This window comes from Natator depressus, chromosome 6, assembly GCF_965152275.1.
Source record: "Natator depressus isolate rNatDep1 chromosome 6, rNatDep2.hap1, whole genome shotgun sequence".
Classification (NCBI taxonomy): Eukaryota; Metazoa; Chordata; order Testudines; family Cheloniidae; genus Natator; species Natator depressus.
Genome location: NC_134239.1, coordinates 69250831 through 69264869, shown reverse-complemented (window position 1 = coordinate 69264869; position 14039 = coordinate 69250831). Strand labels below are relative to the sequence as shown.

The window sequence follows — 14039 nt, the reverse complement described above, 5'->3', positions numbered from 1 at the left end:
CAGAACACGTGGAGAGTCAATTGACCCCTGTGGGACAGACAGAGATCTGGCTCCCAAGATTCATGGAGGTGGGAAGGGGCCCTGCCTTTGAAATCAAATTTCCCTAACCTCTTTCACCATAGGGATAATGCCAGAAAAACTCATTGAGGGGATTATCCTCATTCTGCTCCTCCTCCTATCCCCTTTCCGATGTTGTTTCCAAGGAAGGAGGCAACCTAGGCCATTATTGTTACACTGGTAATAATCCAGATATGGATCAGTGTTTATGCCTAAGAGTTAACAATAGGCACTCACCTCTGCTATTGTTACTTTCTCTCCTGTGGGAAGTGAATTGAGAGCCACATTTGCCGAGTCCGCCTTTGTATTATAGGAACAGCTACACTGAAGAAATACATAGAAGTTTATATCACAAGGAGTAAAGTGAAGATAGATTAATTTTGCTATCTAATGCATGTGTTTCTTTAAAGTTACTACTAAGTTTATTAAGGCCAATGATAACTTACAAAGGAGTAATATGGTTTCTGCTTTGGTAGAATAACATCCAATGCTGACTGCTTATACTTGACATAGTGAAACTTAGGGGGACATGAGGATCTAATGATGGGATCAGAGGCCAGTGTAAGGTCTTGGGTGTCTTCATGGGATCCTTTCACTGTGAGGGAGATGTCTTTCCCTAAAGGAATGAGGCAAAGCACACACAGAAGTTACTATTATTGGACTGGAAACATAGCATAATAGGGGTGTTAAAAAAAACCCACCTTCATTAAATTGATTAGAAGTTCTCTACACTGAGCTCAGAGAGACCACATATTGAGCAATATTATTCTATTATAATATTTAGATAAATAGGGGTTGGGTAATCAAGGAAATTTTGGGGTAAGTAATTTACCCTAGAGATATTGACAGAAATTAGGATAAAATCAAGTTGCACGAGAAGGGACTCAGATACATGGGGTTTCATGAGATATGGGAACCATTTATTTGCTTTTATTTTATTCCAATAGAGCAAATCTATACTAATGTACCATATGTAAGGCTAAGATTTAGTCACGGGTATTTTTGGTAAAAGTCATGGACAGGTCAGGGGCAATAAATAAATAAAACCCTAACAGCCTGTGACCTGTCCATGACTTTTACCAAAAATACCCCTGACTAAATCTCTACTTCTGGGGCCCTGCTGCTTCGGGGGCCCCTGCTGGGAGGACCTGCTCCAGTGCTCGGGGTTGACTGTCCTCCAGCCGCTGCTCCTGGGGACCGCTCTTTGGATGGCTTCTGGGGCTGCTTCAGCCACCCCAGGAATGCTGCTGCTCAGGGCTTCCCAAGGAACCCCCAGGACCGCTGCTCAGGTTCTTTCCAAAGCCAGCCAGACCGGCCGCTGTTCCAGTGGTCCTTGGAGCCACCGCTTGAGCAGCGGCTGGTGCAGCTGGCCCTGGGTCCCTCCAGCAGCAGCTGGTGCGGCTGGCCATGGGGCAGCCCACAGGACCACTATTCAGATGCTCCCTGGGGATGCCCCCAGGACAGCTGCTCAGGCAGTCCGCAGGACCAGCCGCACCAGGGGCTGCTCAGGCGGGTCCCTGGAGCCAGCTGCCCAGGGCCTCCCAAGCAGGGGCCTGTGCAGCTGGCCCCAGGGACTGCTGGAACAGCTTGGCCCAGGTCACTCCAGCAGCGGCCAGTACGGCTGGCTGTGGAGTGCCAGAGCAGCAGGCCCTGGGGCCAGGTGGCCAGGCGGCCTTGAAGTCAGCCACACCAGCTTGTGAAGAAGTCATAGAGGTTGCGGAAAGTCACAGAATCTGTGACTTCCGTGACCTCTGTGAAAGAATTGCAGCGTTACCCATATGTGATAATCACTAATAGTACTAAAAAAGGTCTGGTTCCATGAATGAATGGAGCAATTTATCTAGGTATGTCTGTTGTAGCTTTAGTTCCTTTATAAATAAAAGGTTTGTATTACTACACTTTGCCTTATAATTCTTTAAGGGCTGTTATTTCCATAGCAACACAACTGTTTGACTGAGGTGACCTTGTAGTTAAGGTACTCAGTAAATCTCAGTTCAGTTCTGAGCTGTGCCACAGAATTCTTGTGTGACCTTGGGTAAGTCACTTAATCTCTCTGTGCCTCATTTCCTGAGCTGTAAAATGGGAATCACAATCCTTCCTTTGTTCTGTCCATTGTGACTGTAAACTCTTCACTGCAGGCTATCTCTTACTATAGTCTTATATAGAGTAGGGGGGGGGAAGAGGTGGTTGTGTTTTTAAAAAACCCAACCTATTAGCTAAAATACCATATTTTTAAACACTACTTAAAACTAAGTATAGAAAGGATTTCATACCTTTAAAAATGGTCATGATCAGCCCCATGGCCAAAGGTATTTAGGTGCTTGATTTCAAAGGGAGTTAGGGGCCTGAATACCTTTGAGCATCTGAGCCTAAGTGCTTAATGGGCTTTAGAAATAATGTTAATTAAAATGTCTTAACTAACAAGTGTTTTTAAACAAGCCTTTTCCCTAGTTTAGACAGGTGTGTTTGTTCAATGCCTAGCACAATGGGGCACCCCAGTGCTAATACAATATAAAAATGAACAATACATTTTAGACTAAATCTGTAAAAAAGGCCTCTAAAGGAGACATTATGAGGTAATATACTGGAAGTTTTCACTGATTTTGTAATATGTTTTTTAAATAAACAAACAAAGGAAAGAATATGTAAAAACAATATTACATAACACCATGCTTGAGATTTTAATCACAGAAAGGTCAGACAATTCTAGTTATAAAATCAATATTAATTCTACACACTTGAATATTTGCCCTAGACAGATTTCTCTCTCATTAAATTAATACCACACTGGACAATGTGATTCAATATTTGGAAAACAGTTCAACACAATGTAAAGCAAAGAAATTGTACTCTTTTCTCTATGTTGTATTCCGAGTTATTTCCCTTAAGCTGTGTAATCATTTAATGAAAAGCCTTTTGTAATGGACATCAGCTCACACAAGTGAACAAAATTAAGGTTGCTGTCAGAATCATAACTCTAACCCTTCCGTGATTAAAATCTCAGCTTTAGTGTTACTTTAAAGGAGTTCACTATACAGATGCATGGGATGTAGTCCATGTAACCGATAACGGATTATTCATTTTAAAATTGGTGTTAAGAAAGTTGTATCATGCGGAAATATTATTTTATTCCATTTATTTATTTTAATGATTCATAGAATGGCCAATCACCATAGTAGAATCAATATCTGGTTACTTATAGCCAGTTAATGAAGCAAAAATCTCACGTGATGAAGGCTTCCTTTTCTTTTCCCTCTTCTTCTCATCCACCTGGACTTCCAAACAGCAGACTTTGCGAGACTGTAACCGAGAAGAACAATAAAATAACTCATGATGGAGAATATTATGATCTGAGGTTCTACTTCCCATCCTAGTGTATTACTGTTGATGGACAAATTGAATGCTTCGTAGGCAACATGCTCAGCCCCTAGGAAAACCAAATGTTCTACAATGACCTTGCTTTCTGATTATGAATGAAACTGAATAACTGTAGGGAGTCATATGTAGTCATCAGCTGTAAGAAAGGATGGGTGGTTGTGACTTACAACACAGCTTCTCTGAAGAGTGTGAGGCAGGCCAAACTAACAGCATTCTCAGGATACAGAGAGGGGCACAAAGGACTAATTCAGGAGAAAAAATAACAATGAGAGAAAGCTACTAAGAACCAGTATCACTGGCAAGCAAAGCCCTTGTGGGAAGTGTTATTGTTATTAAGTGCCAGTAATTTGGGGGAATGGTATAGGAACAGACTATGGGGAAGCAAATTGTTCCTCCACCATTTCATACAGTGTCAGAGGATGGGACTGAATAATAATGTCTGTGGGGGAGCTCATAGCTTTACAGAGATCAGTGCCTCCCACTGCAGGCAATAAGGTGAGAATGCTGGCTGTGAGGCAACTCACCACTATACCACTCCCAATTTTTGCCAGAAGGAATCACTCTGCATTATTGTAGGAGTGCTGGCTTGGTGGGTCTCGCAGCTGCTCCAGTCATAGCTCTCCAAACATGATACACGGGAGGAGATGGGTGTGAGTCAGATGACTAAGAGGGAAATCACATCTATTTTCAGTCTCAGCCTCTCTCTGCAGGAGTGTGCCTTGCCCTGCTGACTGCGAAGCAGCACACAGTTTCTCTAGTCCCACTGAGGGTTGCCAATCCTCCAGGATTGTCCTGGAGCCTCCAGCAATTAAAGATTAATCTTTAATTAAAGATGTCATGTGATGAAACCTCCAGGAATACGTCCAATCAAAATTGGCAACCCTCATCTCACCTGCATTATGAGTACTGCTACAGGACAGGGATGATAACAGAACATAAGAGTTACCACTAGAACTCCATTAGTCAGGATGGTTTCAGAGGGATCCGAACTAGAAACAAAATGAAAAGTGCATATTTAGTAATGGGTGCAATATAATTTAATGAGACACTTTTCTCCCAACTGTTATCTGGCTTATCTTAGTTTTGTGCTAAATTTTGGAAGCGTTGTGTCTGAACAAAGGATAATTCTAGAAATCTCATGGTGCAAGTCCCCCTATAGCGCTTTGCCATGGCACAACCACTAAAGCTCATGCCATTCAAGTCATCAAGCTAACAAATATTTCCTACTGGGCCACACCATGTGACTGTTTTCTGACATTCACTAAAGTGAGATTACAGTTGGCTTCATTGGATCAAGATTCCAAATGTAAAAGAAGTATTCCAGACAAAACAGATACCATTAAGAGAACAATATTGCCCCATTTATCTCAAAGACAAACTATGAAGCTAAAATGAAATTTGAGTTAATACCAGATACAGGTGAAGACTGTCCCACTAATCACGCCTTAATGGGTATTCAGCACAGAAAAAAACTTAACTAGCTTTTTAATCATTCTTCCCCCTCTGTGAAATTCTCCTGCCTGTTCATGATTCACTGATGATTCTCCCAGAATGCGCCGTTCTTTGATATTACAGATACCATAAATCTCATTGTAAACTATGCTTATTAGTAGTAGTGTCAAAGAATGATGCATTCTGGGCCAATGAAATGGATTCATTCATTAGTCTCTGAATTGTTGCTTCTGTCCCTTACAGATTCTATAGCATTTGGCTTTTACTTACATATTCTCCAGGCTGAATTCCACCTCCAGCTCCTCCTTTCTCTGAAGAAAGAAAGTTAACGTGATTATTATAACATAGGTTCTCAAACTGTGTCCCATGCACTACTAGGGATCTGTGGAGCACTTAGTGGTGGTCCATGGATACCTGTCAGTTCACTTGGTGCTGGCTTCTCCTCCTCGCTTCTTGCTGCTTTTACACAAGCACTAAGGCTCTTTATTGCTAAGAAGGGCCTGGATGTCTGTAAAAGCAGCTGTGAACGAAGAAGAGGTGTTAGCGTGCCTTCCTCGCCCGGGAGCTGCTGTTACCTAATAGGGGTGGGGGGAATGAGATGCTGTCTGGGATCATTGCCACCAGTAGGACTGGAGTTGCAACCCATCAGTGGGAGAGGAGCTAGAGCCTGTCAATATAAGGAAGTCTTCTAGTATATGTCTACACTGCAGCTGGGAGGTGTGATTTCCAGTGTGGGTAGACAGACTCACACTAGCTTGAGCTGAGCTAGCCTGCTAAACATAGCAGTGTGGATGCCGCAGACTGGGCTACAAGCCTCCCTGACCCCCTAGGTCTGAGCTTGGTTGGCTAGCTCAAACTGCTGCCAATGCTGCAGCTTCCACATGGCTATATTTAGCGTGCTAGCTTCAGCTGAGCGAGCATGAGCCTGTCTTCCCGCAGTGGGAATCACACCGCCCAGCTGCAGTGTAGACAGACTGCTAGTAGGAGAGGAGATTGAGGGTGTGTGTGTCTACACTTCAAACAGGGGGAAGGGGGATGTGATTCCCAGCTCGAGGAGACGTACTCTCACTAGCTCTGATTGAGCTAGTGTGCTAAAAATAGAGTGTCGCTTTGGCCTGGCCAAGACACTATGTACATATTCAGAGCAGTTAGCCCCTCATGTGTGATGATTCATAGATATTTAGGTCAGAAGGGACCATTATGATCATCTAGTCTGACCTCCTGCACAACGCAGGCTACAGAATTTCACCCACCACTCCTGCAAAAAACCTCTCACCTATGTCTGAGCTATTGAAGTCCTCAAATCGTGGTTTAAAGACTTCAAGGAGCGGAGAATCCTCCAGCAAGTGACCCGTGCCCCATGCTACAGAGGAAGGCGAAAAACCTCCAGGGTCTCTTCCAATCTGCCCTGGAGGAAAATTCCTTCCCGACCCCAAATATGGCAATCAGCTAAACCCTGAGCATATGGGCAAGACTCACCAGCCAGATACTACAGAAAATTCTTTCCTGGGTAACTCAGATCCCACCCCATCTTCTATCCCAATGGAGTGGAGTCAGATGGCCATGTTACCTGAAGGGACTGTTCTTGAGAGGACAAAAGGAAAGGAGGTCATACTAAGAATTAGGCTGAAAGCAACTCAGTCACATGGACAGAGCAGTCCAAAGTGTTTAATAAAGGCTTGTTCAACTTAACCTGCATTCAGCTACACTCGTTGCACAATGAGATATTTCCCATTGCTCTTGCTGCTGCACGTACACTCTCTTTAGTGCACTAGCTCAAACAGAGCTGGGCATGACACCCCCAACTTGAAGTGTAGACATCCCTTAGAAACATGCAGGGGAACAGTGGAAGAGGAGGACAAGGTCACTTGGCAATATGCCCAGGGCAGCAGAGTAGAAGGAAATCTGGAATTAGGGCAGCATGGATGGGGCCTGGAGAAGAAGGGGATCAACTGGCAGGAAACCATGTCCAAAGGAGTGGGAGAATCAGATGGGAAGAGAGGAGATGGATAACTGAAGAGTGAAAGGATTCTGTGTGATTAATATAGTCTTTTAAAAAGGACAATACACTTATCACATTAAAGACAGCTAAAAACATACCTACATTCTTTCCAACTATTACTTTTGCATACAAGCAATTGTTGTAGCTCTCTCAGGCGTGTTTTGGGATCGCAAATGGGATGATGACTGAGATGTTGGGAGGCGAATGTGACAATCCCTCCAATAGATTTGGTCCATGATATGAAAAACGTTAAGAACCCCTGAACATGATAATGCTTCCCGTTCAGAAAAGCCCTGTTGCGTGTATAAACCTGACCCCAGTACAGAAAGTGCTGTTGCAAAGTCACCTTCAATTTTTTGCAGCAGATGCAGCTTATTTCATCTTTTCAAGTCTTAAAAAAAAAAACCCACCGTACCTGACATTATTTTGCAACACAGGAGCTGTTCTCACTGTTTGTGTCCATGTGGGGATACTTTATATAAATACTATAGTCCTATGCCCCTGTTGCTTTGACCTTGTGAAAGTACACAGAGATTCTCCACATAAACACCCAAAGGATATTCTCCTCTCTCCTACCTAGCCAATACTCTTTACCTTAGCACTGATAGTACCAATGCCAGTGAGGTGGCTTGGACATAAGATACCTGATAGATCTCTTGATACCAAGCTTTCCTGTTAATTGCCCCTTCACACCAGCTGTATATTACATTGCAATTGATCATTTAGGAAACTTGTTAAAAAAAGTCACAACTTTCCAGACGTGACTTTAAATAGGACTTTATACAGCTATTTGTCAATTTAAGTAATCAGCTATGCAATTTAAACATCTTGTTTAGGTAGCCATGTGCCAAAATTACTGTCACGGTGTATAATTATAAGCTATGCATAAACTAGTACTAGATACAGTCTAGTATCAGTTCCAGATCTCAGAACTACTACCTCATAATTGCTGGGTTGGTGCCAACAAGTTGTGACAGAGAACTTCAAGTGATACCCGTTGGAGGGAAGAATAATCTCCACTAGGGTCATCTTTGGCGGCAAACTCATTGAAGAGACTGCTTTGCAAAGAGCATCCCACTTCCGCCAGCCTCCATTGCCCAAGAGCATGGAGGCAAAACCCTTCAGTGTAATGGAGGAAGCGCCAGCAAAGAGGCCTTTCCAGAGGGTTAGAATGACAGACTACTAGGGTGGGCAATCCAACATGCAGGAAGGAAAACAGTAATACATTACAAATAGTAGTGTAGGCAGAAAACCCAGAAGAGTGCGTCCCTTTCACCCAGCCCTCCCTGTTATTTCATACTTCACCTGTGGGTCAGACTTGAAGTACATGAGAACTCTTTCTCCAAGTGGAAGTTTAGCCACATCAAAGCGCACAGTGAAGAGGTGATCGTCCTGGGTAACATCATCCTCATCGTAGATACCCAGCTCCAGCACGTTCTGGGAACGGAGATGAGGGAGTTTAGAAATTCTGCATTCTGGCTTTCACAGAGCCCAGGAAGCAGGGACTCCTGGGGAAAATATTGCGCAAAGAGGGGGGGAGAGAGAAAGAGAGTGTACGGTGGGAGAGAGGAGGAATGAGGAAATGACGGAAACATCTACCTTTGAAAAGACATCTTCTAACTCTAAGTAATGCGGGTTTTCCCCAGCCCAAAGCTAGGCATGTGGCTGACTGATACATTTGGCTTCCACTGCCTGGTGCAAGATGGCAAACTTTTGAGTTGAGATGTGTCATTTTAACATCTTGTGCCAGCCAGGAACATTACCATCATCCTTTCTGCAGGAGAGAACTCTCTAGAGCACAGATAAGAGAGAGTTCTCAAGGCCTTACCTTGACCTGGCTCTGGATCCTGTAGTAGAAGGTTTCATTCCAGACTGGGTCTTTGCAGTTGTTGATGGTTTTAGTCCAGAACTTTTCAGCCGAAGCTGTCGGCAGCCACAGGGTCACATAGCAATCAGACTGGCTTACTGCATATTAAAAACAAAAACAACCTTGCTAAATGACAACACAGCAATTTATGCAGTGCTAATTGGCACTAGGGGGAATGAACACATTGAACAAAATGAAAGCTTTCTTTTCTGTCCAACATATCCAGCCCAGTCCAGGTAATAGGGATGGAGAAGAGGAGGAATTTGATCCTTCTTTATATAACTGCAGCAATAAACACATTTTTTTAAAAGAAGCTTTTCCATTTTATACATTGAAGCAGTTATTTTCTTGTTAAGCTTTTTATTATTTTTCTTGGAAAAAAGCATGAATATTTTATATAGCCTGTGAGAAAAAACATAGCTATACTGCGCCAATCTATGCCTGGCCCTAACGTAAGGGCACAGTATGGGGGAGACCCCAAGGAACCTCCCCCACCTTTGCACAACCTACATAAGGGTCAGACACAGTTGCAGTCCTTGCTTTCAGTGGAGAGCAGGAACTGCTTTCTCAATTTCCCTCTGAGCATGAGGAGAGGTGTGCAATAGGTGCAGGCAATTGCCCTGTCTGCTCCCCCTCCACTCTGGCACTTCACCCTGGATCAGCACACAAAAGTAAATATGCTGCATCTCTTAAAAGGGTGTAGCAGTGGGTGGGCTCCTTCTGGGCACTGAGGAAATCTAGGAAGCCTTCTTCTTCCCTGGAGGAGTACAGGTCCCCCTGGAGCAGAACAGCTCAGCACCATTCCCAGTGCAGAACTATGTGGAACCTCTAGATCAGGAAAGTTACTCACAGGTATCTGTCTGATGGAGATTCCTCGCCCTTATGACTCTTACAGTGAGCAAGTAACAAGGAGATGATTCTGTCTGCAGAATAAACATACAAAAGGCCAGGGTGAACATTAAAATGTGGGGTAGATCTAGTAGATAGAAATGGTCATGAGGGAGGGAGAAATACCTAACAAATAAGCAACCTGCTCAGGCAGCTTCTGTATGATACTAAAATGGTCAACAAATCTATTTGGGGAAGGATAACTGGGGGCTAAGCTGGACTGGGTTCACAGGGCCAACAACCTCACAGCCAAGGGCACCAGGAAGGGTCCCTGCATTTAACTTGCCGGGGGGGACAGGGAGGGGCCCTGCTGATGTCTGAGCAACATGGCTGTGGAGCGCCAGGGACATGCCGACGGGGAAGGAAGGGGGCTAAGGGGAGAAAGGCACATCCACAGCAGGTCACTGGGGTACCCAGGCAGGGTGCAGCGGCCCATCGCGCTAGGCGCTGCCCAGCGGGGCAGAGCCCAGAGAGGAAAGGAAGGGGACAGCAGGGGGCATGCAAAGGAGCTTTGTGGAGGAGGAAGGTGACATGGGACAGGAAGAGAGAGAGGAGCCCTCTGCCCGCCGTCGCCCGCGTTTCTCTGCACAGTAGTCTTTAAGGTGCCACCGGACTCCTTGTTGTTTTTCTGGATACAGACTAACACGGCTACCCCCGGATATTTTACTACTAATCATCTAAGCCAGATTCTGTGATTAAAACAATATGAGACACAGATTCATACAATTTCATAGACTATCAGGGTTGGAAGGGACCTCAGGAGGTCATCTAGTCCAACCCCCTGCTCAAAGCAGGACCAATCCCCAATTTTTGCCCCAGATCCCCAAATGGCCCCCTTAGGGGAGCTTGGTTTGGTTTCTAACTAAAGTCCAGTTGTGTTAGTTTGTATAATTCAGGGCCTAGTTGGGAGCTGGATTTTTCATGTAGTTTTTAGGTGAGAAAAGGAAAAATTGTAGAGGTTTTTATAAATGGTACAATTTTAGTTCTTTGAGATCCAGCTGCCACTGGTGCAGCACATATGGTTTGGGAGTCAGGGGAAGTGGCTGCTATTCTCAGCAGAGCTCTTCTTAGTGTGTTGAAGCCTCCAGCGGGCAATATTTACTCCAGGGTCCCCAGGTTACTTCTAGTCTCAATTTCAGTTCTCTCCACTTTGATACCTCCCTCATGCTACTCACCATGGAATATGGATTCCTTTGAAGTGATTTCTTGTAACTGCATGAGAGCACTGAGCTAAGCTCTACGGCTGCTACTCTGAAACCAGAGATTTGTGAGAATCTTTCCTTTAATTTTGAATTACCTGGGTTTGGACCCTTGGAGTTTGCACCAGAAATGTGAAGTGAAACTCAGGTGAAACTACCATGTTTAACCCTGTTTCACATAAAAATCCCTCATCTCCTCTACCCAGCTGTTTAATTACTTTTAACCAGACTGTCTCCCCTGGGGTGAGATTTAACATTTCTCCCCCAACCTCTCACATTGCTCCCCTGATCCTTTCTTGGGGTCATCTTCATTTCCCCCATTTTATTTATATTTTTCATTCAGTTCACACTTTACTTAAGATGAACCCTCCATTTCAAAGGTTCCAGAAAGGGAAAAAAACAAAATAGGACACAACATTAATTGGAAGTAAATCATTACTCAAAACGTTCCAACTTAACACACTGTACATAGTGCAAGTTATATACTCAAGAGATCTCAGAGGCTATTGTGAGGGCTTAAATAATTAATGGACCAAATCACACAGTCTTTACTAATGCAAATCTCCCATTTAAATCCATGGCAGTTTTGCCTAAAGAAGGCTTGAAGGATTTGGTTCAAAGTTTGTAAAGCAATTTTTAAGCTGTGGATGAAAGACTCTAGGGAAGTGCAGCGTTATTTTTCTATTAATGTGTCACATCTAATTAATGAACAGAAGGGGGAAATTTCTTAAACAATCAGTATGATGTTTGTAACTCAATATTTTGTGATCCCACCTGACAAAAATAGGTGGTGTTTCCTAAATAGTTTAATAAATACCATGCCATTAGAGAGCTAGATTCTCTTAATTGGCCTGCTAAACCTAGGGTTGTGAGTTCAATCCTTACGGGAGCCATTTAGGGATGTGGGGCAAAAATTGGGGATTGGTCCTGCTTTGAGCAGGGGGTTGGACTAGATGACCTCCTGAGGTCCCTTCCAACCCTGCTATTCTATGATTCTCTGATTCTAATTCTGCTAATTTTCCCATGGAGATTCGAGAGAAAACCATTCAAATCCTTCATGATCTGAGAATTATTATTCAGTGTTAGCATATTCCCTTTATTGCTAACAAACACAAAGTCTGTCATTTACATATATAGTTTTTAATCTATTCAGCCGTGCCACATTCAGAGGCTCCGTAATAGAAGCGTATTCTACAGTGGATGGACAGGGAGCAATAGGACCATTTTTTAACTCTCTTATGCACTATGGACTTAATCCAGCACCCACTGCAGTCAGTGGCAAAACTCCCATTCACTTCAGTGATGCAGGATTAGGTCTTATCAAATATTAACATACATAAAATATAAATATCCAGGTTTGGTTTGTCCTGCGCCTGTACAGAGGGCTGGACTAGATGACCTCTCCAAGTCCCTTCCAGCCCTACATTTCTATGATTCTATGGTTAAGTGGCACTTCAAATACATCAGAGTTGTGTTTGACAGATTGGTTTATAGGGCCTGATTTTTAGTCATCAACCTCCACTTGGGTAAACAAAAGCAAATTTTGCAGGTGCAAACTCTTGTACACACAGGTGAACAATTCCAATTTGCACCTAAGGCAAAAGGGATAAACAGCACAGGCACATGAACACAATATATTCCTCAGAAGAGATCACCAACTATTGAGACCAGTGTGGTCTCTGTACCATGCCCAGGTCTAAAGCCAGGGACCAAGTGAAATGCAAGGATTCTGGATGACACTAGCGTCACCATCTCAATACACTTCACCAACAGAAGGGCAGGTTAGAGACAGGGTGAAAACTGGAGAGTTTGCCAGCATGAAGAGGTGTCTTCTTGAGTAAAGCTGGTACCCTGACTTCCCGTTGGAGGATTTAATATAATGTGTATTAATTCCCCCTGAAGCTCTGTGTTGTGATGACTTTCCCTCCAGCAGAGGCCAGAAGTAATGTTGACCCATAAAACTGGGTTTACACCATTTGAAAAACCAATGAGACACTGCGCCAGATTCATTGAAGGTGCAAATAGCCCCGCTTCATTTATGTCAATTACCCCTCACACCAGCAGTAAATTTGTCCTCGTCTGTAGTAACACATATTTTACAGTAGAAAGTCCATTTAAACCGATCCCTTTTCAAGTAACGGAGATACTAAAATTTTCCATGCACCAAGCTGCAGAACTTTAATATGAACAAAGAATGATTCAAATGTTAAACATCAGCATGTTTCACCCACGAAGCTGGGATTGCTTAGACATTAAGGAGCTATTCAAATTATCAGTGAATAAATTTGTCCTCCCCTTCCCTCCACCGGCAGAAACAACCCTAACATGGTTTGATTCTGAAATTCTCTTGTATAGTACCTTATTGTCAGCAGTCCGCTGCACTGTGCACAGATCCCTCTCCTTGGCTTCTCTCATTCCCAATGGATTAGTCTTAGTGTTCAGGTCCTGAAGCAAGAGAGAGAAATGATAACACTGAAAAGAAACTTCTCACCATCCAATATCATTCACTATTATAAATGCATAACCACTATAACAAAGGCTGAAAAGGCCAGATTCAGAGCTGTGGATCACAGAGCCCCAGAATGTGGCAATGCTCGTCTGATGCACCAAATACTGTCATTTTGTACACCCTCGTTACTTTAATTGGTATGAATGTAGGCTGTTTGTATGAAACAGCAGAGGATGAAGGCTCCTCTCATCTGTCTCTATAAAAGGAACAGTAAACCTGCCCCTGTAGACTCACCCGCCTTGCTTTCCACCTGAATCTCAACTGCCTGCTCCCTCCCTAGGGGCTAATCATATCACAGTTTAAAATAACATATCAAAACAAGAAAAACATGAAACACACAAAAAGCCCCAGGTGATCTGATATCTTTGTAAGTGAATTCTCTCTCTCCAAAGAGGTTTCCCCTCTCTTCCCAGCCTGTTGTCATTTCTCATTGAGATTGTAAATTCCCTGAGGCAAGGACCTTCTCCCCTGTCTGGAAAGAGCGACACACAATAATTAATGACCAAGCAGGACGAACAGCACCTGCTTTGTGCTGTACACACCTCAATGGACTGGAATTTCAAGCATTCTTACCTGAGGTAAACTGGCACATGATTCCATTGCGATATCTGTTACATGCAAGTCCAACGCGATCAATGGCACTTGAATACCACATCCAGTATTCAAGGGTAGTGACTCTTGAAACAT

General features: G+C 43.6%; 1 protein-coding gene across 1 annotated transcript in view; it reads right to left on the bottom strand.

The window, feature by feature from the left end:
* LOC141989219 (cytosolic phospholipase A2 epsilon-like) overlaps positions 1-14039 on the bottom strand; it is a 33112-nt gene extending 19073 nt beyond the window's left edge. Inside the window, exons 1-10 of the mRNA XM_074955654.1 lie at positions 13926-14039; positions 13202-13288; positions 9607-9679; positions 8718-8854; positions 8195-8326; positions 5158-5198; positions 4382-4424; positions 3285-3357; positions 504-673; positions 295-381 (exon numbers count right to left, since the gene is read on the bottom strand). Of these exons, the coding sequence (XP_074811755.1) occupies positions 295-381; positions 504-673; positions 3285-3357; positions 4382-4424; positions 5158-5198; positions 8195-8326; positions 8718-8854; positions 9607-9679; positions 13202-13288; positions 13926-14039 (957 nt within the window). The remainder of the gene's footprint in view (positions 1-294; positions 382-503; positions 674-3284; positions 3358-4381; positions 4425-5157; positions 5199-8194; positions 8327-8717; positions 8855-9606; positions 9680-13201; positions 13289-13925) is intronic.